The 27,978-nt window shown below is 47.0% G+C and overlaps 1 protein-coding gene across 1 annotated transcript; it reads left to right on the top strand.

The window, feature by feature from the left end:
• The first annotated feature begins 10,155 nt into the window (after positions 1-10,155).
• BCL2L10 (BCL2 like 10) lies at positions 10,156-22,232 on the top strand. The gene is made up of 2 exons (XM_033166999.1): positions 10,156-10,589; positions 21,031-22,232. Exons 1-2 carry the CDS (start codon positions 10,182-10,184, stop codon positions 21,160-21,162), a joined length of 540 nt encoding a protein of 179 aa, XP_033022890.1. The 5' UTR covers positions 10,156-10,181; the 3' UTR covers positions 21,163-22,232.
• The last annotated feature ends 5,746 nt before the right edge of the window (positions 22,233-27,978 follow it).

Consider the following 27,978-nt stretch of genomic DNA (forward strand, 5'->3'; position numbering starts at 1 on the left):
GGTGTGGCTGGACTACAACCCCCATCATCCTGATCATTGCCTATGCTGGCTGGGACTGATGGGATTTAGAATCCAGCAGTGTCTAGAGCAGAGTTTCCAAAACTTGGGTCTCCAGTTGTTTTCGGACTACAATTCCCATCATCCCTGACCACTGGTCCTGCTAGCTAGGGATCATGGGAGTTGTTGTCCAACAACAGCTGGGGACTCAAGTTTGGGAAACACCAGTCTAGAGTCTCACAGGAGACCCACCCCTGCTCCAAACCATTGTGGAGAAGAAGCACACTTTGTCACCCTTCCAGACTGTCAGTTTCTATGGAGCAACTAAAATCCCTGACTCTTGAAACATTCCTTGGTTGCGTATTGATTGTGAAGCTTTTTTAAAAAAAGAAAAACGCTATTGCAATTCAGACTAATTTAAAAATCAATGGGTTTTTTTAGGCCATTTGTTTCTGTTGGGTGTGGATTGCACTCAGTATCAGCTGGTTGTTACTAAAAAGGTAATAAGATTGGGGCAGATCCTTCAGAAACTTACACCGAATGCAGACATGCCATTTCCCCAATGTCTTTCACTATGGTTGAGAAATTGGAAAGCGATACTTTTGACACTACACTTTACTGCTTTGCGCAACTCAGTCAGTTTAAAAATAAAGTAAGTTTGCATTTGTTAGCTATTTCCAGGATCCAATCCTACCAAGTCACAAAATTTCCTGTTGAAGATAATGGGTGTTATATAAAAGTGTATTTTTTTGTAAGAAGAATCCTTTCAGTCTCTTTTTTAACTGTTTATAGATGCAGCAATACAATCTTTGTGTTCTGAACTGCAACAACTTTTAAGCGTGCAGCAAAATTGAAATGAAAAGTAGTTTTCCTGTATATGCTTGTGAAATGCTAGTCATGTGTTTCCTTGCAAAGTTTGCATTATGTAATTGGAGGGATTCTATGTTAATTATAAAGATGCTAAATGCTAGGTACTCACTAAACCTTTTTATGAGTCGATGGCACTGGAGTCATTGGCAAATAGTTATTGGAGAAATGTAAGCTTTCGCACAACACGTGGATATGAATGATCGATTGGCAAACAAAATTCCCTAAAGGGTAAGCAGACCAACCTAGTTAGAATTTGAGTACCCTACGTGGTCATTAGAGTGGTTGTATTTGGACATTGTGGCCTTTCAAGTGTTGGACTACAACTAGGCTTGATGGGAAAACATTTTCAAGGGCCACAAGCTTCTCATCCCCCCCCCCCCAATGAACAAGTCTGACCTCTTGAGTTCTGTGACACCTCCTTTCCCTCTTCTCTTGCAGAACTTTGATGAACACTTAACTATAGTTAATTTTAGCATGTGTGCTTCAGAAACTATGGTTTGACATTGAGATTATTTGAAACTAGGTATGAAGCTTAGTATGAACCACAGTTTACTGCTCAAAAAAAAACCCCAACCACAATTAGCTACAGCTAACTAGATACAAAACGGGACGCCGATGGCGCTGTGGGTTAAACCACAGAGCCTAGGGCATGCTGATCAGAAGGTCGGCAGTTCGAATCCCCGCGACGGGGTGAGCTCCCGTTGCTCGGTCCCTGCTCCTGCCTACCTAGCAGTTCGAAAGCACGTCAAAGTGCAAGTAGATAAATAGGTACCGCTCCGGCGGGAAGGTAAACGGCGTTTCTTTGTGCTGCTCTGGTTTGCCAGAAGCGGCTTTGTCATGCTGGCCACATGACCCGGAAGCTGTACTCCGGCTCCCTCGGTCAGTAACGCGAGATGAGCACCGCAACCCCAGAGTCGGACACAACTGGACCTAATGGTCAGGGGTCCCTTTACCTTTAACTAGATACGAAAGCTCCCAAACTCCCATCTTCTAGCTGTGCACAAAAGCTTCTAAGGAGGCTAGACTTATCCACATCATGCTAAACTACAGTTCATGTGGCCTTTTGTAAAAGGGACTGGTGAATTAAGGTTACTATCTTTAATTATGAACAGAAGCTTTGTTCATAAAACACAGAGAACGAGGCACAGATTAGTGGCAAAGGGCAGGCTTTCTATGCAGAGTAGCATCTCCAAGAAGGATTGGGAAAGATGGCTGTCTAAAATCCTGGAGAGCCAGACAGTTTACGCCCCTCTAAGCTAGGTGGACCAATGCTCAGACTCTATGTAAGACAGCTTTCTATGTCCTAGATGGGAAAAAATAAACAAATGAGTATTTCTCAGTTGTGAGCAGGGTAAAAAGCAGGTTGCATGTCATTACTTTCCTGCTGGAGGCAGGGAGAAAGAAGATGACTCCACTTTCACTCCTTCCAACTCAGCTGATAAAGCAGCATGGGAACCTGGTGCCTCTCATGAGCTGAAAATACAAGCAGAGAAGTACACTAGTCAAATGCCTCTGCAGTTAGTAATGTCATAGATGCTAGCCAATTGGTGCCCTTTACAACTGGCTTTTTCCCAGTTCAAGATTAACCAGGCTGCAGATGGTTTTTTTTTATAAAAAAAAACCGGTTTAATTTTTTTTAGAACTTACCCTGGAAGTGGAAAAAAGTTGTGTTTGCACTGAATGCAGTGAGGGCAGTTCTAAGACAGCACCAAAGCTCTCCAAATGCTAGCTCTTTGTAAGGGATACTGTCTAATAATATAGAAAGTGTAAATTATATTGCTTCAGTCCAGATTTAAATTATTGAGCTTTTGGTAGCTGGTAGTTCAGCCCACAATCTGAAATTCACTATTAGGGCATAGTTTTGTTAGGTTTTTAAAAATATTTAAATAAGGGGAAAAAGGAGATGTAAATATACTTATACTAGATATGAAGGTTTCAAGCTGCATAAGCAAATATGTAGTGTAGCTGGTATTTTGTTGTTACATGGGAACATACTGGGTCTTCTGCAGACCTTGACAAATCACTTCCCATGGCTTTGGTTTGGAAAATGGATTTCTGTGCTTATGCCTGTAACAAATCAAAATGCACTATAAAAAACCTGTAAATGTTAAGCGTTTATTGTGCAATAACTAAGTTGACACACTGCACACTTTGATTAGGCAGTATTTATTGATGATATATTTTGAGTTTTGAATGGAATGTATTGTGTTGATAGTTATGAATGGCCTCAGTATAATAAATTGTATTTTACATATTGAGAATCTTTGGCTCTTTGATTGTTTCTGAATGCTTTTTGATGATGCAACCTTTTGTTTATTTTGCCATGTGCTCTCAATATGAAGACGGGTTTTTTTGGATCTTGTGCAACACAAGCCTATGCACGCCTTACAGAAGGAAGTCCAAGTTCAGCAGGGCTTACTGCCAGATACCTTGGTATAGGATTGCAGCATTGCCTTAGTCTAGACCAGTGTTTTTCAACCTTTTTTGGGCAAAGGCACACTTGTTTCATGAAAAAAATCATGAGGCACACCACCATTAGAAAATGTTAAAAAATTTAGCTCTGTGCCTATATTGACTATATATAAAGTAATTTTTTCAATTTTTCCCACGGCACACCAGGCAACATCTCGCGGCACACTAGTGTGCCGCGGAACAGTGGTTGAAAAACACTGGTCTAGACTATTTGGAGGGGGGTGTACTTTAAAAATATAGGGTGTACACATTCTTAGTCTAAAGACAGTGTACATCCTATATTTTTAAAGTACATGACCCTCCAAATAATTCTGGGCATTGTAGTTCATCAAGGGTTTCTGGGAATTCTGTGAGGGCTAAACTACAGTGCCCAGAATTCTTTGAGGGAAAGAAAGCGTTTCAAATGTGTTTTGAAGATACAGTGTGCACAGAGAAAGTGAAGTGCTATTTTTTTAGGCTACAGTCGTATATACACTTACATGGGAGTAAATGTTATTGAACTCATTGAAACTTTGCTCTGAGGAAAGCACTCTCAGCCAGTTTGATTAAAACATTTTGCTCCTAATGAATCAGTCACCATATAATTCATCTTCAAATCATGCTCATACAAGTATAATACATGCTCATATGAGTGTAAAAGCTGCAGACGGCAAGCACCATCTTCAGCGAGACATTCCTTGCTTTGTGAAACAGTTGCTTGATGTGACTTGTACATGTATTATCTGGGAAAAAGAGTATTTGCCATTGCAGTGGTGCCTTGGTTCTCAAATGGCTTGTTGAGAACAAATCAGCTCCAAAATGCCAAAAACCCGGAAGTAAGTGTTCTGGTTTTCGAACGTTTTTCGGAAGCCGAACATCTGACGTGACTTCTGCTTGAGTGCAGGAAGCTCCTGCAGCCAACTGGAAGCCGTGCATTGGTTTTCGAACGGTTTCGGGAGTCGAACAGACTTCCGGAATGGATTAAGTTCGAGAACCAAGGTACCACTGTACTGGATTGGATCCACATGAAGCTAGGTGCACATAGGTGTCCCTGAAATCAAAGGCCTAGCGTTCAAACCCCAGGAACTCCAGGCCCTTGGGAGTCCTTGTTCTTCAGCTAGGCATTGTTGGAAGCACAACAGGGACCATTCAGTTAGTAACCATGGGTTAATTGGCAGGATCCTTGCCGAGGTAACACAAATTCTTATTGTCTGTGTAGTTCTGAGGAGTTTTTCCACTGCATGTTAGTTGTATGTGTCTCTGCTATGGACTAGGCCTGAACTACTAAGAAAGACAAAACTTCCCTGTTTATTTCTCATATTATGTACTAGTTTTGTTCAGTAAAGCATTATTAGTTTCTTTTCTTTCTGGACACTGTTTAAATCAGGCTTCCTCAACCTCGGCCCTCCAGATGTTTTGAGACTACAATTCCCATCATCCCTGACCACTGATTCTGCTAGCTAGGGATCATGGGAGTTGTAGACCAAAAACATCTGGAGGGCTGAGGTTGAGGAAGCCTGGTTTAAATGATTCTGCTTACAGGCACTCCTGGCATCTAGCAGCTGGGTGAGCCTGCACCCGTAGGACTTGGTGGCTGCTTGGTATCAATCTCTGATTTCATGAAGGAGCAGTCTATTGTCTTGATGGAGAGGTTGGGTTGCCAGGACTCCATATCTGCCTCATAGTCCCTTGACACAGACTTCTCCTCAGGGATGTTTGCCCTGGGGAGCTCCTAGTTTTCCATTAAAGAGGGACCAAGTCCCAGATTTACAGAAACCATCCTGGGTTCTGATTTGATCCCAGAATGTCCTGCTTTTCCTTAGGCTATTCCTATTTTAATCTGAGAAATATTGGAGGGTGTGGTAGGACGCCCCTATTTTCATTGGATAAATGTCAGAGGGTATGGAGTTATGCGACTCATAAAGCCAAGGAGATACAGTCGTACCTCGTGTTGCGTTCGCTGCGGGTAGCAAATGGTTACGAACGCAGCAAACCGCACGCGCAGAAGCGGTCTGCGCATGCACAAAAGTGTTCTGCGCAGGTCACGCATGCACAGAAGCGCAATATCGTGCTTCCGTGCTTCCACGCATGCGCAATACCGCCACTCGGGTTGCGGACTTTTAGGGGTGCGAACGGCACCCCAGAACAGATTGTGTCCACAACCCGAGGTACCACTGTAAGTACAAGGAGATATAACCTTTGGAAGACACTTGAAGGTAGCCCTGTATAGGGAAAATTTTAAATGTTTAATGTTCTATTATGTTTTTATAAATGTTGGAAGCCGCCCAGAGTTGCTGGAGCAACCCAGTCAGGTGGGTGGGGAATAAAAATAAAAATAGGACATCCCTATTTTCACTGTTGAAAATGTTGGAGGGTGTGCTAAAGAGCAGGCATAGGCAAACTCAGCCCTCCAGATGTTTTGGGACCACAACTCCCACCATCCCTAGCTAACAGGACCATTGGTCAGGGATGATGGGAATTGTAGTCCCAAAACATCTGGAGGGCCAAGTTTGCCTATGCCTGCTAAAGAGGATTCCTCCATGGCAGAAGAGGGTTGAACAACAATAAATCTTATGTTGATCACAAAGAGGACTACAACTTAGGTCATGAATAACTTTCTCAAGAACAGAGGAAAGAGTGATGAAGAAAACAAAGCCTTTTCAGCTGATATCAAAGTTAAGTAATTTCTTGGGAAGCAGAAACAGAAACTAACTCTGTTAGTTGGAAACCTGGCAGTGTTTCTTTTCATTTCAGTGCCAAGGCATGTCGGTAACAACACTAAGCAAGGGGAAGTCCATCCACACGGAGGTGGAACCAGCTGTGAGCACTGGCAAGGTGTCCCTGCTGGAGTGGGAAAGCGTTAGACCTCTGGATGTTGCTGAACTGCAACTCCCTTTAGCCACTGCAAGCATGGCCAAAGGCCACTCCCAGTCACTTTCTTTTTCCCATGACTGTATGTGTATGTAAACAAACCATATACTGCACCATAAAGACACCACATCTCCACAGTACCTCATTCCCAAAGGAAACACAAACCCTGGGTAAGCACCTGGAACCCCCTGGAATGTCGTACCACTTGGAGATTGTAGTACTGTGTGTCTGTGTGTGAGCGCAGCCTCAACAGTGTAATAAAGGCTTTCCTAGGTATCCCATATAACAGGCATGTCAAACTCCCAAGAGACTGTGATCTATTCCCAGTATTAAAAAACTGGCAGTGATCTACCCATGGTCATTGGAGGGAGGAGGATCGTGTGTGGGATGGGTGAATTGCCCAGAGTTGTTGAGCTGGTTTTTAGGAGGGAAGTACCCAGAGTTGTTAAGCTTTTGGGGGGGAGGATTGCACAGTTTTTTAAGCTTCCCACCCCCATAACTTTTTGTGCACGATAAGGATCCCGCAATCTACCAAGATCAGCTAGGGATCTACTGGTAGATCACGATCTACTGGTTTGACATCCCTGCCACATAACACATCCAGAGCTGGGAAAAGATCTTGCTGCAACAAAAATTCTCTCTTGTGGTTGATCCTAGTTGTCTTTTGTGCACAGCAGACCTCCAGGAAGGGGTGAACAAAACCTACCTCTGTCCTGAGGCAGGCTCATAACTCAGTGTAGAAGCAGATGCTGGTTTGGCCTTATTGGTGGTGCCCCCCAATTGGGAGCTGCCTGGTTGGCAATGACCTGTGTCAGGATCTAGGCAGTGGTGATCCCATGGCTCTGGAATGCTATCATTAACTTTCAGGAGGAAATTGAAAACATTCCTTTTGATCTAGGCATGTGATGGCTGAAGAATACTGTTCCTGGCACCCCGAGATCACCGAATGGGACGTGTTTTTATCTGCAATTGTTTTCAGAAAGTTTTAATTGTTTTAGAATTGGTTTGTTTCCTGTTTTTAAATTGTGGATCTGTTTGCTTCTCTGGGCTCCTTCGGGAAGAAGGGTGGGATATCAATTCATTAAAATAATGATAATTTAAAAGGACCAGATAACGGCTGATGTAACACATCCTCTGCTGGAGAACCTGCTGCCAGCCAAGATACAATGCTGGGCTTGATTGACCAGTGATCTGACCTTATAAAAGGCATCTTTGTTACTAGAGATCTAAGTGGCCTTGGTGGCTGGGAGCACCTTTTGCCAGCTTGGGCTGATGTGACAACTGCATCCATTCCTGAACTGGCATAACTTTAACTATAGTGGTTCAGGCATTGGTGATTCCAGGACTGCATTTCTGCAATGCCCTGTGAGTGGGACTTCCCTTCTTTAAGTGCAGAATGCTGCAGCACAGATATTGACAGGGGTGAGACCCTGTCTTCTGCATATAACACCTATGCTCAGAGCATATGTGCTGGTGCCCTAGGTGCCCGAGCACCCACAAAATTCCCCATGAAGGGGTTGGGCACCCACAACTTTTGGCACCAGGGCCATGCACTCTGCATGGCACCCATGTCCCTGGGCACCCACCCCTGTGCATATTTTACTACTTAGATCTGCAAAACTGCCATTTAAAAAGTGCTAGACAATGTGCTTCCTGGACTTGAAAGAAATCAATCCTTGAATACAGCAGCTGCCACTCTTTGGAACTCCCTGCCCATTGATATTAGACAGGCAACATTACTGTCTAGTTTTGGTGCCTGCTAAAAACTTTTTTTGTTCCAGCAAGCCTACCCAAGCGTATATCACTTTTTAATCTTGATATGTTGTTTTAATGATAATTTTATAATTATATATGTGTGTGTATAGTTTTTTAGTGTTCATTTTTATTTGCTTTTAAACATTAAAATAGAACTCAAATACAATATAACAGAGTGTCAGAACCTTATATGCAATGTAGAGGTCCAATATAATGCAAAAGAATATCAAAACTATTAAAATATCAAAACAATATATAAAATAAAAATACAGTATAAAGGAATCTCAAAATGTAACAAATACAATACAAAATAAAACAATATGCCTAGCAGAACTCAAAAGTACAAAATATTAATGTTACTGTTTTATTAGCAACACTTAAAAATTGTAACCATTCACTTTATGAAGCCATGATTATCTTGTTCATATGTTACATTTACATGCTGCAGCAGCAGCTGGAGCAGTTCATTGCAAAGGAGGAGAGTAACAGGTTAAGAAGGCAGGTATTTAAGTCAAGACAATATATTGATGGCCATCACCTGATTACAGCACTCTTAAAACCCATCTGCACTGTAAATTTAAAGCAGTCTTATACCACTTTAAACAGTCATAGCTCTTGCTAAAGAATCTTGGAGACAGTAGTTTTTTTTAGGTTGCTGAGAGTTTTCAGGAGACCACCCAACCCTCTTCCCAGGGAACTCTGGAAATTGTAGGTCTGTGAAGGGAATGGGGGTCTCCCAGAAACTCTCAACACCCTAAGAAACTACAGTCCCAAGAATTCTTTGGGGGGGAAAGCTTCAAATGCATAGTTCAGATGAGACCTTTAATCTGCTCATTGTAGGCGTTGCAGTAATTTAATGTATTAGTTTAGAATATGCATACATTCCCTGTTATAAGAAAAATAACAGCCCTAAAGAGGAGGAAAGAACACACTTTTATCTTCAGACGTGGCCCAATGTCACTGGAAACATCATACTAAAAGACTGTCCACTCCCACTGGAGAGAAGACCTAAGAGGGTGCTTGCCACCTGCAGCTTTTATAAACACCTGTAAAAGGTGTATTAAAAGAAACCCAGTGAATTGATTAATTGGGAACATCTTTTTACTGGATCATTCTTAATTGACTGATCTACCTTCCCTAATCACTGCAACGTAGCTCACTGTGTGACCTTGGGCCAGCCACCATCTCGATTTAGCCTAACTACGCGCGCCATCTTGAATTCCTTGGAAGATGAAAGTGGTCTATAAATTCAATAAATGCAAGAAATAAGAGCCAGTATGGTGTAATGGTTCGAGTGTTGGGCTGGGACCTGGGAGGTGAGGGTTCAAATCCCCACTCGGCCATAAAGCTCACTGGGTGACCTTCGGCCAGTCACCACCTCTTAGCCTGACTACCTCACAGGGTTGTTGTGAAGATGAAATGGGCAGGAGGAGAACCATGGACACCACCTTGAGATCCTGGGAAGCTAAAGGTGACATATAATTGAAACTAATGAACAAACAATCCCACCCCCACCCCCCAGTAGTCGAGGTGCCAAATATCAGACGCATCCATCCTGGCCCAGAGGCATGAGTGTAGCTAAAGGGCGCAGGGGGGGGGCAGTTGGCCCCCCTCACCCAGCAAAACAATAGAAATACTTAACTGACCAATTCTCGTCGGTTCTGAGCCCCCTAACCAATTCCTGCCCCGGCCCCCAACAAAAATCCAGGCTACGCCCATGCCCTGAGGATGTGGCGTTTGAAGGACAGCTCCTCGGTATCCCTTGTTCTTGGCGGAACCGGGTCCCAACGCACTGCAAGCAAGACCGGCAGGTCTACTCAGAAGTAACCCCCCCCAAGAGAATTACGCATACTCCCAGGTATTTGCGCGCCCATCCCCAAGACCTCCAGCTGACTGGATGGGGCTTGCTGGCCTGTAAGCGCCCCCCTCGCCCGGTCCAGGCGCCGCGGAGGGGAACCTTGAAGGCGTTTTCCGGATGCCCCCCCCCATCATCTCCTCCTCCCTCCCCGTCCCCATTGACTGCTGTTCTCCGCCTCGCCGCGGAGCAGAGAGGGAGGCGCTCCGCCCCTCGCGCCAGCCCTGCTTGAGAAACGAGAGACGGGGCGGAGCCGGCGCTCCGTGAAGCCGGCCGGGGACGCGTGGGCGGCTTCTTAGTCCGCCGAGGCGCCGGCACTGGGCCCCGTCGCTATTGCGCGCTCGCTTCATCCGCCCAGCAGCCGCCAGCCGAGGGGGCCGCCATGCCGGGCGCGCTGCGCGAGGAGACGGTGCAGCTGATGGCCGACTACTTGCAGCACCGGCTCGGCGGCGCCGCGCTGCCGCCCAGCCGCACCGCCGAGACGCTGCGCCGGGTGGCCGACGAGCTGGAGAGCCGCGAGCGGCCGTTCTTCCGCAGCGCCTGCACGGCGGCCGCCTTGCCGCAGGAGCCGGGAGAGGCGGCCGCGCTGCTGGGCCGGGTGGCGGCGCAGATGGAAGCCGAGGGCGGCCTCAACTGGGGCCGGGTGGTGGCGCTGGTCGTGTTCACCGGCAACTTGGCGGCGGCGCTGGCTGAGCGCGGTGCTCGCGACGAGACGGCCGCTCTGGCGGAGGCGCTGGCTGCCTACTTGGCCGGGGAGAAGCGAGAGTGGCTGGAGGCGCACGGCGGCTGGGTAAGCGCGCGGCGGCGCCGGGTAAAAGGGGGCGGCCAGCCGGGCAGGGGGGCAGGCGCGATCCCCTTCCCCACCCCGCCCCCCAGCGGCCTGCGCCCCCTCCCGCTCCTCCTGCGACATCAATGGCGCCCCTTCCCCATCTTCACCATTATTTTAGGCAATCTCCCGCTTTCGCCGCCGGCTGCAGAACGGACCGAGCCTTTTCTCGGCTCCCGCAGTAATGGCTGCGCTTCCGTCCCCAATCTGGCCTTGGCCGCTTTCCCTTTGCCCACCCTCCCTCCTCCTTGGTCCAAATGCCTGCAGCGCTGTGGGGTGGGAGGATGAGGAAGATGAATCGGGTTCCCTCCCTCCCTCCTATTGTTGCGCGCTACCGAGCGCAAAGGAGCGCGCAACCGTAGAAAGCCGTAGCGTTCCTTTGGGTACCCCTTTCTCTTCCGGAGGTTTGGGGGGCGGCGGGAGTTGCGGGGGGCGCTGTGCACGCCTTATTGTGCTTCTGCAATCTCTCCCGCTGCGCCCCGCTTCCTGTAGCAGAGCCGGCCCGATGCCCACCTCCCGTTCTGCAGGGCCCACCGCCTGCCTGCCCGCCCCTTCCCAGTCCTGGACGCGGACTGCTCGCTGGGAATGACCTTGGCACGCGCGCTTCGCCAGCTGACTTCTCGCTCCGGCGCTTTAATACGCACACTACCTTTCCTCCGATTCCCTTCCCCCGCCCCACCATCGTCTCCAAAAAAATCTAAGGCTTTTCTTTCCTATGGGGTGGCGAGCAGCGCCTCCTTTTGCTTCATTCTCCCCATAACCCCAGTACAGACCACAAGGGGAGCAGCGACATACAGGAGGAGAGGAGTGGGGGGCGGGCGAGAAAGAGGAATGACTGCTAGGGAGGCCTGGATAATTTTTTTCCCATATAAGGGAAGCAGAAGGCTGTGACAAACCGTGAGAAAGAGCTTTGATCGGGCGTCTGTTCTCATTTCTCTCTTCCCCGTCCCCCTTTTCCGTTCCATACTGTGGTCTTTGTCTCTCTTAAATTAGGCTGCTTTGGTGTATCTTGGTCTTGCAGCAACCAAATGGGTGCCCTTGCTCAGAAACGATGCTCCATTTTGAGTTTTTGCTTCTGGGGCAACTGCACGGCATATGCCCAGCTGGCTGGCAATTTGCTGGGCGCTCACACAGACAGAGAGCTCAGGTTCTGCCCTTGAAATCAGTTGTACAACCAAATGTATCTGTTTGACCTTAATGCTTGGTTGGGCGTCTTCGGGACTTGGGATACTTTCAGAAGGGCCTGGGTGGCAGGAAGACTTGAACTGAGGGGGAAGGTGTGAAATCGAGGTGCCCTGCAAAAGCTTGGCCTGTGTCACCTCTTTCATTTTTGTTTTGCCTTGCTTTACATTCTGCAAACCACGAGCATTTGAAACTTGGTTTAAAAAGCAACAACACAACAGCGCAAAGCTGTTTTCCCAAAGAGGCAAGCAGAATCTGCATAGATGCATGGGATTCAGGCAGCTCCATAGATATTAGAAGGGGAGTCTAGGCTGCTTGGCTACTAGCAATCTAATGATGGAAGGCAGTAAAAACTTTGCTCTGAGGGTCTTTCTTCCACTGGCACAGTTTCTGCACTGTGTTTGTACTCTGTCAATCTGAAAACAGCAGTGCAAATCCCCATGCATGCTCTGTTCTCCTCTACTGTATCTGGACATGGTCTGGACTCTGGAGCAACAAGGTAGCTGCGTCCTTCAGCAGAGGCTGCTCCTGCAAATGTGCGTTGGTGCACCAGACATGGTGATCTCACCTGTCTGCACTGCAGATAGGGCCCCTGGGGTGGATTTACTGGCTTTTACATACATGTGGGGGCATCCACCATTCTGCATATCTTCTTGCTGGGTGTCCTCAAGAGGTGGACACCTAGTCTTAAAAAACAACGGCACCCACGCAGTGGTAACTTTAAAGGTGACTCTGGACGAGAGCTATGGCTTGCCAACAGATTTTTTTTAGCTCAGCAGCAGGTGCCGTGCAGCTGGCTTGCATTAATTTCCTTCCCGCTGTTAATTTAGCCATGTTGTTCAAAGCAAGAGCCATGCCCCACAGGAAGTGTGGATGCCCTGGGGTCAAATGGTGGGTGGATCTTAGCCCTTCTTCCTTAGCAAAGGAACGTTATGGTTATCTCTCGCTCAGTGCTTTCAGTTATATAATGATTACGACCAGCTGCAAGGAAGTTCCCCTTGGTTTTCCAAAAGAAGGCAGTATAGGAACATGGGGAGCTGCCACATTCTGAGTCAGGCCATTGGTCCATCTACCTCAATATTGTCTACACTGACCGGCAGCAGCTCTCTGGGGATTTGAGCAGGAGTCCCATTTCCCTTCCCAACCTGGGGGTTGAACTTGAAACCTTCTCCATGCAAAGCAGATGCTCTACCACTGAGATATAGTCCTTCACCAAATAAAGGTGTAGCTTGATTTCTTAGCATGGATGGGTGTGTTCTCCTATAACAGAGTGGGGAACCTCAGGCCTGGAAGATCAGACTTGGCCCTCCAGGGTCCTTGGGACTTTCCTCCAGGCCACATCACTCACAAGCCCTGCTTCAAACCTTCCTTGATTTTGTTTGCCTGCCTTGTCCTTGAACGCTGATCATGCTGCTTATGTGTCTGGAAGGTCAGATAAGAGAGCTGTTATGTGCTGAAACTAGCCTGTTGTGCAAAGGAATTTGCCTCCATTGCTCTGCCCACTTTTGACACTGACCTGCAGCCCCAGGAAGGTTGCAGAGAGGGGCGCATATATGACCCTTGGGCTGAAAAGGCTTCCCCACCCCAACACAGCTCAAATGAAGACTGCCCCCTCAAAGAGTGGGCTAGAAAGAGTGTGGCTGGTACCCTGTTGATTTGATTTATTTCATAAAATTTATATACCGCTTGATTGTAAAAAGGACAACCCTCAAAGCAGTTTACAAAAGATAAAACAACTCTGTTTTAAAACATACAAAAGTTAGAATACTAAAACAGATTAAAAACTGCCTCAACTCTCTAAGCATCTGGGTAGGCTTATCAAAACAGAAATGTTTTTAGCGTGCGCTGAAAACAGTACAGTGAAAGCACCTGCTTGATCTCTAGGCAGGGAGTTCCAAAGTTGTAGGCGCTGCTAAACGATTGAGTTATTAGAAATGTGGAACGGGGGTTTCATGGCACCTGTACACCAGGAAATATCTTGTATGTTGCCAATATACTTGAGATCATAGAAAACTGAACTGGCATCTCTTTGAGTTCTACGAAATGGGTTCTTGTAATATTGATGGGAGCTATCACTGTTTTGCCCAAACCTTGATTACAGTGTTAGAAACTCAGATATACAGTGGTACCTCTGGTTATGAACAGGATCTGTTCTGGAGCCCTGTTTGTAACCTGAAAGGTCTGCATCCTGAAGTGCCATGTCTGCGCATGTGCACGACGCAATTAAGCACCTCTGCGCATGCGCACAATGTCATTTTGCACATCTGCACATGCGCAAACTGCTGAACCTGGAAGTAACCCACTCTGGTACTTCTGAGTTCGGCGCGTTCATAACCCGTGACGAACGCAACACACAGCGTTCGTAACACGAGTTACGACTGTATAAGTTAGGTGCCAAATGGCTCCTTAAACCAGGCTTACAGTTGCCAAAACGGACTGCCTGGTTGCCGATTTGAGGCCAGGTGGCTTGAAAGTTGTGTTTTTCAGTACAACAACCGACTAGGGCTGGGCAACAACCGACTAGGGCTGGGCAATAACAGCTTTTCAACATCGCGGTGTATCGCCATCCAAAGCTCGTGGTTTGGCGTTATACCGCAATGCTGAAAAAGCAAAGGTGCTTTGGCCTCTGCCCGCAAGACACCGGGTGAAACCACCCCAGCTCTCAACTCAACAGCCCCAGTGCTCTCGGAGCATCAGGGCTCCTTTAACTGCTAGCTGTAGGGAGCAGCAACCGCGCTCCCTTCAGCAAGCAGTTTCACAGGGTCCCCACCCCACCGCTGGCTTGCGGGATCCAGCGCTGGGCTGGGGGATCCTTTAACTACTCGATTGACGCAAGGGCAGCTGCACAGTCCTAAGCTGAGCAATTTAAAGATGAAGAGGGAGGAACAAGCTGTATCGGCACCTCCCAGCTTGTTTCTCCCTCTGCGCCATCTGAGGGCAGAGTGGGATGGCAGTTTCACTCAGCGATATGTCACAGGTGAAACCACCGCTGCTCCTAAGTCCCTCTGCTCTCGGCACCCACTGGAGGAAGGAATCCTTGACTCCCTCCAGCGGACGCTGCTAGCACTCTGGAGCGGTGGCGGTTTCACCAGCGATGTACTGCCGAGTGAAGCTGACCTTGCGGTCTGCTCCTCATACCGGTCCTGGGCGGATATATCGCCCCGGCCTACAACTGACTTAGCATGGCTACTGGGTCTAGTCTCTGTGGAGCTACAAGTGTTGGGCATGGAGCGGGAATGGAACTGTGGCCAATATTAGAAACTCAGATATGTAATCCAGTCGCCAAATGGCACCTTAAACCCATGTTGCAGTTGCCACAACAGTATGTCTAGGCACCATTCCCCCCCACCCCACCCACAGTGGAGTTTATTCTTAAATTCACTTCTATACTGCTTTATATTTTAAAGAAAAAGGTTTATAACAAATTAAAACAATCCAGAATAAAACAAATTTAAGCTTCAAGGGAAATATTGCAGACCCGTCTCTAAGTGACATTTTCCTTTCCCCATATTTATATACCTACTTAATTTATATAGCTGCCCCACAGCAGAAGAACTCTAGGAAGCCAGTGTGGTGTAGTGGTTAGAGTGTTGGGCTAGGAGCTGGGAGATAAGGGTTCAAATCCCCAGTCAGTCATGAAGCTAATTGGTTGACCTTGAGCCAGTCACAGCCTCTTAACCTACCTCACAGGGTTGTTGTAGGGATTAACTGAGGAGGAGTGGTGAGCCGTGTGCTGCTTGCAGGGAAAGGAGATATAAATGCAGTAAATAAGCTTATTTGCTTAGCTGTTTAAAAAAGCTGGAGATGCCAGCCAAGATCATACAGTCGCAATTGGCACCTGGCTAATTTCTAACCGTGTCTGTGGCCCTGGGCTTATGAGATGTAAGCAAGTATGTAACTCTCCAAGGACAACCTTCAAAACTTGTGCCCTTTGGAAGCTTGGGGTTCTGGAGGTCCCGCGTGCTATGCAATTCCTGGTCTTGATCCTGCGAGGAACGAGTGAAGCTTGATGGCAGAGCATCATTCTTGCACCCATCATCCATAGCCAACAGGGGCATAAGTCGGGGATGATGGGAGTGGTAGTCGAGCAAGATCTGGGAGCCCAAGGTTGAGAGGGGCTGGTGTAGGCAATACTGACCAAGGGGATGACTTGGTGTAAGGCATGTTCCTGTGAGTTAAGGGGGTACCTGCATGGAACAGGGGTGAGGGGTGGGACTTCAAGATGGAATTCCATTATGTCTGAGAGTGCTAGGTGGGGCACCATAGGCAACATGGTGGGGAGCAGTGAGATCATGGAGCCGCTGCTGTCGGTGCCACCTCCTGCCTGTTTTATTGAGGCAGGGGAGTCTTGCGCTTTGAGCGAACGTCTTAACATCTGGCCCTGGAGCTCCCGAGCCGAAGTAGGCCTGTGGTGATGTGGCCTTGCTCCCTGCCTTGCTGCCTAGCCCTGTAGTTTTCCTGCTGACACGTACGAAAGCCGCGAAACTGAAAGACCACAATTGGAATACATTATTCCAAGTAAGCTGATGAAGGCAGAGGCAGCTGGCAATTCTGTTTGGAAGTTCCCCAGTTGAAGAAGCGCGGATTTATTTTTCTTCTTTCTTCTTCTGGGGCTCGTGTGGGAGAGAGGTGCAGCAGGACCGGCTGGTCGTGCTGCCCCAGCTCTCATAAAAACCACGGGCCAAGCCTACGGCTGTTAAACTGGCTTATGGGAAGCTGCTTTTGGATGCGAGTTTCTGTTGAGGCAGAGGAATGGCATTCCCCTGGGGCCCTGTTCAAAAGTTGTGTTTGTGCATCAGACCAGCGCAAAGGCAGGGTTGCGCCGTGTGGCCGCGCCCCTGAGGTTGCGTACGCCAGCCAGCCTTCCCCCTGCAGCATGAGTTTCTGCAGGAACACAGGAAGCCTTCGTGTTCCATGACACGCCCTTGGCCCATCTAGCTCCATATTGGCTACACTGACTGGCAGCAGCTCTCCAGGGTTTCAGGTGCCACGGATTGCAGCTTCTGTGTGTAGGGCAAATGCTCTATTGCTTAGCTATGGTCTTTCCGCATAGGAGGAGGCCTTCGAGCATCCCTGCATGTGGGCGTGCAGGATGTGCGGCCGCCAGGGGATGGCACTGTTTGACACATGCCGCTCATTGCCGCCTGCTCACAAGTTGTCCTTGCTTGTGTGTACAGTATACTGGCTCAATGGGACTTGAGTCTTGGGCGATGCAGGTTAAAGTGGGAGGCAGGGGTCATGGTGCAACAGCCAGCAGCACAAGTATAAGCTTCTCCCAGTGGCCAACTCCATCCCTAGTGGAACCCCCAAAGCAAGACCTGAGTGCAATTCTCCCCATTTGTGATTCCCATCCTGCCTCCAGAGGTGGAGATCGGATAAAACCAACACAGTTGGCTATCACAGGCCTCTAGCAGCTTGGCTCTCCCTCCTTTCCCATGGATCCACCTGAAACAGGAGAGAACACTGCCAACAAAAGCCTTTGTTTGGTCTTGGATATAATCGGAATGAGAGAGAGAGAGAGGGAGGGAGGGAGGGAGAATATTTTAGATTCTTAAGTGCTTGGCGTCCTTCCAAGCCTTGTTATAACTAAAGAAGTTCAGCTTCCCACCCCCCTTGACAGAGGCTTGTTGTGAGCATGTTCAGGAATTCCTGAGTTAACATAACTTTTTTATATAGCCTTGAGCAAAACTCCTCTCTTTTGAATGTAACCGAGGTCATCATGAATGGGTACAAAAATAAAGGAAGGAGAAACATCCCTTGCTAATCTGATGGGTCAGCAATTATAAAGGAATGGCTTTCCTTATTGTTTCTTCCCCTGCCCCAAGCAGAAATGCCTCTTTCCTTATGTTAACTGTAAGGGGTTTCGGCTCTTTCTCCCCGCCCCCCACTCCTTTCAGTGTAGAGTTTCTTGCCTCTCCGAAGAATCTGGTGCTAACCATTGTTGAGTGGGTGAGGGTTTAAACCTCTGCCAGGAATGTTGAATAATCAACTTCAAAGCAACTATTTCCCACAGTACTGCGGGTAAAGAATACAGAGAAACCTGCATTCAGTTCTCGGTTTTCAAGCAGGCCAAGTAAAAAGTCCATTCAAAGCAGCTTCTTTTGCTGGATGAGGAATCTGCCCCACTTCACTCCCCACCAAAGCACCTTTGTAATCCTATTCTGCATAGGACCAGTGCCCCAAAGCACCTACTTCACAAAGGAAGGCATAAAAGAATGTCGTGGACAAAAGCTTCTTTTTCTGTGTCCCCTGTGAAAGGTGTAACCAGATCCCATTTCGCGGCTATGCGCAAGGATCTGCTTTGAAGCTTGCAGATCCAGTCTGCGGCAGATGAGCTACGGGAGGGACATGTGTTCCTAGTCACATGGTCAAACCACATGACTGTCTCACATGTGTTTGGAAACCACTGTGCCCAGCACTTTCCAGCACACACACACACACACACACACACGGCTGTGGTGCTCATGTGGCTTTTGCACATGATGCGCTCTCATCCCTGTGCCATACCTATAAAGGAAATAGTGTCAGTATTCAGAGTCTTGCGTGCCCTGCCCTATTTTGCGTTCCACTGGTGCCACTTACTGCGGCAGTCCTGTAGCTTTGATTCCCAACAACGCTGGCCTTGTGCCAGAAGATGGCAGGTGGGATGGGGTTGCCGTTGATTGTGGCAGAAAGGCAAGGCTTTGTGTGGCTCCTCTTTGTGCGCTGGGCTTCCAGTGGCAGCCCAGTGTGCTTTCTTGGTTGTGACTCTTACACAGAAGCAAGGCTTTGAGGTCAGTGCTCTTCACCCTCAGAGGCTTAGGGGGAAAGTTGATGAAAAAAGTACCTACTAACTGCTGGGTCCTGCTCCTAGAAATTCATGCTAAAGGTTAGAAATCATAGAATTGTAGGGTTGGAAGGGACCCTGAGTATTATCTTTTCCAATGCAGGAATATGCAGTTGTCCCCATACAGGGATCGAACCTGCAACCTTGGCATTATTAGCACTATGCTCTAAGCAACTGAGCTAGAGATGAGAACAAATACAGAAGCCCAGACCAGACACTGCTCTCATGTGGTTTTCAAATAAAATTGTTGGCTGACGATCTCTTCTTGCCCTTAATGTTTTTTGGAACGTGAAGTTTCTCTTTTTAATCATAAAGCTCTTTAAAAAACAACAAAACAGCCACACCCAAGGTCCAGCTAATTGCCCTGCTGGTGATTCTTAAGCAGTTTGTGGCTGATTTTTACGGCAATAAAATGTGGAGGGGGGTTCTTGTTCCCAAATCTCATATCTTAAGTATCGGGATTGTGATTCTGCTTTGGAAAACCCATTGTATGTCCAAGCAAGTAGCTGCAAAAGGTGACTGGCTTAATTGTGCCCTCTCCATAGAGGAACTGAGGGCTTGACTCCCCTTCTGTAGGCAGCCCACCTGAATGCTAATGACCCCACAGCAGCTGCTGGCGAGGAGTGTAAACTGACATTCAGTGGAAAATGCCCCCATTGTTTGCACAAATTAAAGTGTAAAGAACAAAGTTCCGGAAGAAATTAAGAGCATAACTTGTTTACATAGACATCTGCCAAATAGGAGTTCAAACATGACCATCTGGAGTCGTATTACTGCTGTTCTTGATTATTCAGAAGAAAGATCTGGCCGTGCAGCTGCCAGTTCCTTTCTGTCATAGGGCAGCACTGAACTGAGTGGCTCATGGGTCTAAGCAGGGCTGGATTAACTATTTCGGCTGTCAGAGCGGAAGGGTGTTAGCTCAGTGGTAGATCATCTGTCTTGCATACAGAAGGCCCCAGGTTCAACCCTCTGTATCTCTAGGGAGGGCTGGGAGAGACTTCCCTCTCCGAAATCCTGGAGGGCCACTACTGGTCAGAGTTGATGATACTAAGCTAGAAGGACCAATGGTTTTGATTCGGTGTAAGGCAGCTTCCTGTGTTCCTTTAAAAATTTCATGCCCTCTGTTTTCCAGCTGACAGACAGGAGAAGAAGAAAAGCACTTGAGTATACTTGCTAACTTTCAGATAAGTTGTTCTTGTAGTATTTAGCCTCCAATTAGCCTCAGGATCAGGCGTCAGCAAATGTACCGCGCCTCGGGCCGGTGACTCCAGCACCGATCGCGCTGCGGGCCGGAGGGCGGGGGAGCACGCGCCCATAGCGTGCGCATACACTATTTCCAACGTACTTCCGGGTCAGAGGAACATCAGAAACAGCTTGTGCGCATGTGCACGGGCCTCCTCTGACCCGGATGTGCACCAGAAATAACACTTGTGCATGTGCACAAGCCATTTCCAGTGCTCCTCCGACCCGGAAGTGGGTAGCCACGCAGCGCCGGTAAGAGCGGGGGTTGCTGCGGGCTGGATAAACAAGTTCCTTGGGCCTTATCTGGCCCATGGGCCTTAGTTTGGAGATGCCTGCTCATGATCTTAACCTAGGCCTGGGTCTAAGGCACATGAAATAGTGGTGTTTGAGAACAGTGTTTGAAGTTCACCAGGCACATTTTGCTCCTGACCATCAACCACTTGAGACCAAATGGGTGCCAGGATGGCACCTGACTTCTCCACCATCTGGAGGTGCATGCCTAGGGGATAATTGAAATCTTGACTGTTTACACACACGGCAGCACATCCTGTAGAATTCTATCCTTTACATTTTATCTGCACAATCAGAATGAATTTCAGGAACCAGAATGCATTTTCTGTGCAGCCTGAGCAGGAGCAGTGAAGAAACGTTACTGTAAATTGTTGTGGCTTGTCTTCGCTTACCCCACCCCACCCCACTGCCCTGCTCACAGCTGTGACGAAGATTCTTACGTTATGAATGGTCTGTGTAACCATTAAGAAAAAGAGGTAGGAATAGGCCAATATATATGTGGACTGTCCCTGGTTAAAGTGAGTTTTCTTCCGTAAGTTCTCATAGGTCTTAACCTCAAAGGTTATCATCTGAACTAGCCACATATTTAACTGATAATCAACCACAGCCGATCCATCATATGAAAAATAATACTTTAGAGCCATCTTCCCCCCAAAATGGCAACTAGACATTCCATTTTGGCGAATATAACCTTGGTTAAGAGCCGTTTGGCACCTAGCTTCTGTATCTTGAGTTTCTAGCACTGGTTTCGATACTGTTGATTGGCTCATTGCTTGTGCGTTTGCCGCCCTGGATACCTTTCGGGAGGAAGAGCAGGCTTATAAAGTTAATAAATAAATAAGATTTTGTTCTCTTCTTTCCTAGGATGGCTTCTATCACTTCTTCAACAAACATGGCTCGGATGCAGCTGACCAGAACAGTACCATAAGCAATGCTATAATGGCGGCAGCTGGCTTTGGCCTGGCTGGGTTGGCCTTCCTCCTGGCGGTGCGATAAAAAGACTACATCAGTGGACTTGACTTACAGGAAGGAGGGCGAGGTGGAGAAACTCTCTTCTAACACTGCCAACATGCTGGTGAAGAGTCCATTCTATATTTCTATAACGGTTGGAAGACAGAAGCATATATATATATATATTTTTAACTATAAAGTCGGAGCAGAACATTGACAAGCACATAACATTCTAGCAGTACAAATGAGAAACGAATGCCGCTTAGATTTTTGAGTCCTGGGGTTGGGCATCTTCTTGGAGATTGGTGCGTGTGAGAGCTGCAGTTGCAGTTGCCCCAGTTCATCCCGGCCAACTGCCAAGCGCTGGATGTTATGCTAAATGTTAATGGTGGGCTTGCAATGGAACCCAAGTGAAGATGTGTTTGGATTTCTTCTTCGTGTGTTTGCGTGTATGTTGTGGGGCGCGGGGTGGGGTGGGGTGGGGAGATGTTGCCTTGTGAAATGTGAGCCAGTATTAACAAGAATGAGGAGCTTAACTCCACCTGTGCTGCAATGCAAACATTCTGAGGCCACTCGTCAATATACAGCTGCCAGATCCGTATTGCACAGAGCATTATAGCTTACGTGTTTTTGTTATAATGACATTAGTATAAGTTACACTACAAGTAGGCGACAAGAATGTTGATACCAAAACAGTAAAAGTCTGCAGAACCAGTTCTTAACTATTGGAACGCTTGTTTGTTTGTTTTTAATTGGTCTATTTGGAAGTCCATGTGAAGGCTGGGATTTCTGTGGATTTCCTGTCAAATCCATAAACTCCATATAACTTAATATATTTTTTGAAATATTTATCATTGTATAATACTGGTAGCTGGTTAACATCTATTTTTGTTAAATGCCTTTTTTTTTTTAAGAAAACAAACAAAACGGAACAAGCTCTCCAAATTGCTTTCTTGGCTGTCCCTGTCGTCTACCTTGTTTAACAGTTCTAGTTTCGATATCTGTTATATTGCATATTGTAAAGAAATAGTCTTCGGAAGTGTTCGATGTCCTTTTCCTTTAGCTTGTACAGTTTTAATATGTGAATAAATATAACTGAATATTTTTATTTTAAATGAGCACCTGTTCTTGGCTTGACCTGACATTTCCATCTATTGTTCTTGTTTCCATGGGCACAAAGTTCTTGTAAAACGATGCCTAGGAACCTGTCCTATATCGGACCAGTTGGTCTACCTAGCCCATTATTGCCTACACTGACTGGCAGCAGCTCTTTAGGGTTTCAGGCCAGGAGTTTTCCCCAGCCATACTGGCACATGGCAGAGATTGAAGCTGGGAACTTTTGCATGCAAAGCAGTGCCTTTGTGGGGGAAAGAAGAAAACGGTTCCTTGAGAAGTGAAAAGAAAATAAGAAAATGGTTCCTTGATATTTTTTTTAATGGTTTTTGCTACAGGTGGAGATAAAAATGGTGGCAGCTCACTAGTCACATTTTCTGCAAGCTGGGGTAAGGTTTGACAACTACCCTTCTGGATGCATGGCAGATTATTTGCCGCTAACTTGTCTGCTTATGGAATGCCAGTTGCTGCCCTAGTACATCTTTGGGGGTACATTTATTTATTAGCTTTCTGCCCCTCCAAGGAGCTCTGGGTGGCAGCACATACGGTTTTTACTCCTCCCCAACAACAACCCAGTGAAGTAGGTTAGGCTAAGAGATGGCTACTAGCTCATGGTCACCCAGAGGAACTTCAGTGTTTCCCAAACGTGGGTCTCTAGCTGGTTTTGGATCACAATTTCCATCATTCCTGACCACTGATCCTGCTAGCTAGGGATGCTGGGCATTGTAGTCCAAAACACTCTTTAACGGCTGCAGCACATGGCATCATGCACCTTCTTTATTTTCTTTAAGAGCCTAACTTGGTAGATCAGGTACAGATTGAGGTACATTAGCTTTGCCACCCTACAAGAGCAGTTGCCAAGTTGTGTAACCTAGGGCAGAGGTAGCCAATGGAACACCTTCTGGAGATCTTGCTGTGCCCTGGTTCCCAACAGCATCAACCAGCATGGTGAATAATTGGGGATGATGGGAGTTGGAGTCCATCAGCATCTGGAAGTCAACACATTGCTTACCCCAACCTAGAGTTGGGGTTGGGGTGCTCCTCTTCTCTGTTTGCTGTGTACCAGTTAGAAAGGGAGGCCAGGTCAATGGTACTAGGAGAAGCGAACTTGGCATGACCTCTGGGTTGTGAAAATTCAGTCTGTGCATTGAGGGAGAAATGCAGTGGTAGCCAAGGGATGTACCTGGAGGTTATTGCAGCTGCCCAAAGGCCACACAGATATCCAGCCACATTTATACAGTGCTTCTGAATGTTCAAAGCACTTTGCCTATATTGTTGTTGTTTAGTCGTGTCCGACTCTTCATGACCCCATGGACCAGAGCACGCCAGGCACTCCTGTCTTCCACTGCCTCCCACAGTTTGGTCAGACTCATGTTGGTCGCTTCAAGAACACTGTCCAACCACCTCATCCTCTGTTGTCCCCTTCTCCTTGTGCCCTCAATCTTTCCCAACATCAGGGTCTTTTCCAGGGAGTCTTCTCATGAGGTAGCCAACGTATTGGAGCCTCAGCTTCAGGATCTGTCCTTCCAGTGAGCATTCAGGGCTGATTTCCTTCAGAATGGATAGGTTTGATCTTCTTGTAGTCCATGGGACTCTCAAGAGTCTCCTCCAGCACCATAATTCAAAAGTATCAATTCTTTGGCGATCAGCCTTCTTTATGGTCCAGCTCTCACTTCCATACATTACTACTGGGAAAACCATAGCTCTAACTATATGGACCTTTGTTGGCAAGGTGATGTCTCTGCTTTTTTTAAGATGCATTATGTTGGTGTAATCCTTCCCAACAATCCTGTAAGATTGATTGGTATCCCACATGGTGCAATGCTAAGCCACTGTGTCTCACTTGGACCCTTAAGGTTACCTAGTGCATTCATGATAGAGGTGAAATTTGAACCATTGAGTTGTAGCTTTGCCTCGACACCAACTGTTTTCACTGCACCTGTTGCCTTCTGTGTGCTTGTGTGCACAGCATTTGAGAGCTTCTAGATTAGGAGCATCCTGTGTCTGAGTAGAGTTAAGAATTTAGACCGCTGGACTTTCAGCAGTTGCGTACAGTGAAACTGCCTAGGCTACTTTGGTTCAAATTGCACAGCTTGAAAGAAGAATGCATTTTTTGAAAGAAGGTTTGAAACCAGCCCATGCAGTTTACCACTGCTGATGTATTAAAAAGTCCTTAACTAGGGGGTTGCGACGCTTCTGTTTATCCAACACCTGTGTTAAACTTTAAATGCAAAACAAGCTTGGTGGGGACAGAAGTCCAGGTTAACCATATACTGGCTCATTAGTTGTGTATAGTTGTGACAATACCGAGAAAGAGAACTGAAAATGGCAAGTAATGTTTAAGAGGCTGGGCAAAGAATAACGCAGAAGGCAAGGCACATACAACCCCAGGTTTATTTTAATTAGCCAAGGGTGCATGAGACAGAACAAGGAAGTGATTAAAAAGTTCACGAGAGTACTTCAGTCACTTTCATTTTCTGGTTTTTAATAATTACGTAGCCTTCACACTTTTTAATTTTCACTTTCTGGTTTGTTAACAAGAAACTTGGAAGTCATAGCAAGTTCCTATAGTTCCAGGCTCTCTGGTTTTGCCTGGGGGAGCAGGGGAAAGTGTTTTTTATTGCAACCTCTCAAATTACGACTAAGAAAAAGTGTCCTGTTTTCTAAGGGATATTGACACAACAACATTTCTGCTGCTATTGAGATTAATGGAGTCTGTGCAGCAGAAGCGATGATGGGTTGGATCCAATTGCTTGCTGTGTGCAAATCCACAACACATGATACTTTTAAAAAATAGAGTCCTAGATAAGACCCCCCCCCCCCCCCAGTAACTGGTTCAGTATGTTTCCATTCTGCTCTGGATCTCGTCTTCTCTAGATCATTTAGACTCATCACAGCAACTCACACTCTCAGGGCAGTTCCTGTGTTTAATTTAGCACGTCCTTGTATTTATTTCTGAACAGAGGAGCCTCCTCCCATTGTAAACCTAGATTTGCAAGGAATAATGAAAGGAACTCCACACCCTTTTTCTTTTTAAAGTAAGAAAGCATTGTCTGTTTCACAGTGATGCTAAGATGGCTAGCTCTCGTGGGTGGTGCAGATAGAAGAGGGCTTGTGACATTCCTAACACAAGAGCAGGCAAGGTGTGGCGGTGCTGAACATCCCTCACATGTGCTCCACTCTAGCTCAGAGGTAGGGCACCTGCCTTCCATGCCGTAGAGTCCCAGGTTCGATCCCTGTTGTCTCGAAGTAGGACAGGAGAGCCACTGCCAGAATAAATAGACAATACTTAGCTAGATGGACACATTGTCTGATTCTGTATAATGCAGCTTCCTATGTACCGTTAATTTTATGCGTTGGCTATGTGCATTAGTACCGCAGCTTTAGCTCATTACTTGGCTCCATTATTTGTGCTGGATCAAACAAAAAGGTGTCTCCGATCAGGAAGTTCACCTTGGATTTTATTTTTTATGAGAGTACATAGCCAGAGAGAAGCCGCTAGCAGCAACCTGAAAGAGGTGTGCAGTTTATGCGCGCGTTCAATCTCTGCACATGCACATTACGCTGGAACCTGGAAGTGACCCAGAAACGTCACAAATCGGGTGGGGCGAGGGGGCGGAGAAACGGGGTGTTTGCAAGCTTTTTCAATGGTATTTCAAATCTACGCGATTTCACCTAAGCACACGGTGCCTTGGAACGTAAGCCCTGCGTAAATTGGGAGTTTCCTGTACTGGGAAGAACGCCTCTTTGATTTCAGGTTTTGCTTTATATTCACCAGAGCTTTCAATGCTTTGGAACCGGGGACTTGGGGGGGGGAGTAATCCCCTTTGTTTTAGCAACGTCAACTTTGGAATTTTACCTTGCGCCTGATACCAGGTGATTGACAGGTGCCTGGTCCTGCCCACCTGCCAGATTTTACCTCTGAATTCTCTCCTGATAAGCAGTGCTTTTTAATAATAATAATAAATGTTTAGGGGGTACTCTCATTTTGACCCAAGAACATCACCATTTTATAGTTCAAATCGGGGAAAATAAATACAGTAAATGGACAAAAGTACAAAGGTTCACAAAATCTGTGTCCCACCCCAGAAAAAAAGCACTGCTGTGATAAGGAACTGACCGTGGAGTCTGAAAAGTTTCCCACCCCTGCTTTAGAAGGCTGGTGAATCAAATATAAACTCTTGCACAAATTCATAGGATTAATCAGTTTAAGATTTCTTTAACTGGGTAGCAGCATTAATAGTTATAGAAGGTTTTTCGGTCATAACAGTTCCCAAGGTGGATTACAGTAAAAAACAGCTTTGGGTTTGCAGGACTAACCAGAAAAATGTCCTCCAAATGTGGTTGGACTACAACTCCCATGAGCCCCAGCCAGCATGGCCAGTGGTCAGGGATGATGGGGGGGGGGTTCCATATTATCCCTGCTGCTGCTGAAAACCAACAAGGGTTTTTTCCTGGCTTTTTTCAGATGCAGCCTGTTCCCATTCTATGCTTTTTAAAAATATATTTTAAGCCAAATACATAGACGTGAATGTGAACCGAGGCATTTGATCAATGCATATGCAGGTAATTATGTATTTATTTGAGAACTTCAACAAATGTTTACAACTTTCCCTTTCTGCGGCAGAAGCTGCAAGTAATCACAGTTCAATTCGAACCACATCTGTAGGAGTGACTTGTAACATCTGGCCCTTGTTAGCGGTGCCAGCTAGTTCCCTTTTTGTGGAATGCGGGATGATTTCCCCATCTTGCCATTTCGGAATAGCATTGGGCTTAACCCCTTCGGCTGAAGCCTCGGAGCCCAGTATCCTTAAACAATGTTTGGAGAAGAATCGGGGCTCGGGGGCAAGAGCATCTGCTTTGCATACAGAGGGTCCCGGGTCCAGTTTCCAGGTAGGGCTGGAAAAAACACCCAGTATTAAGGCAGTATTAAGTTAGCTGGACTCTGTGCAAGGCAGCTTCCTATCTGTCAGGGCCTAGCACAATCTGAACTTCCTGCTAGCTCTTGAAACTGTGTTCCTACAAATGGCACAACCTCGCCAATATTTAACAGACATAATTTAAACACGCCCAGACCCCAAAGCCCTGAGATGATTTGAGCTGTGTACAAGAGGGTGGTTGCTCTCTTCACTTTTATGTCATGAGAAAAAAAGGCCTCTCAACTTGCAAGGGAATAGTGCAGTTCTTATTTGCATGCAGCTGTGTGTGGACGTTAGAGCCTTTTGTTTTCTTTGTAAGCCCAGGAACGTAACAGTGAGGTCCCTGGGAAACATCTTCTCCGTGGCAGACATATCAATATATCGCCCAGGACCGGTATGAGGAGCGGACCGCGATGGCGGTTTCACTCAGCAATATATTGCGGGTGAAACCGCCACCGCTCCTGAGTCCCTCTGCTAGCGACTTCCTCCAGCGAGCGTTGTCAGCAGAGGGACTCAGGAGTGGTGCCAGTTTCGCTAGCGATACATCACTGAGTGGAACTGCCATCCCACTCTGCCCTCACGCTGCGCAGAGGGAGAAAAATGCTATATTGGCAAGGCACCAGATACTGCTTGTTCCTCTCTCTGCATCTTTAAACTGCTTGGCTGAGGAGTGGGGGGTGGCCGCTTCCCTCACTTGAGCAGTTAAAGGATCCCCAGCCTGGCGCTGGCTCCCACACAAGCAGGGGGAGCACCAGGGATGGCTCTGCCAGGAATGAGGAGCCCTCCTGCACCCCAGCTGAGCTGTACAAGCAAGCTGCATTGTCCCAGC

The sequence above is a fragment of the Lacerta agilis genome, chromosome 13 (genome assembly GCF_009819535.1).
Source record: "Lacerta agilis isolate rLacAgi1 chromosome 13, rLacAgi1.pri, whole genome shotgun sequence".
In the NCBI taxonomy this organism is placed as follows: Eukaryota; Metazoa; Chordata; class Lepidosauria; order Squamata; family Lacertidae; genus Lacerta; species Lacerta agilis.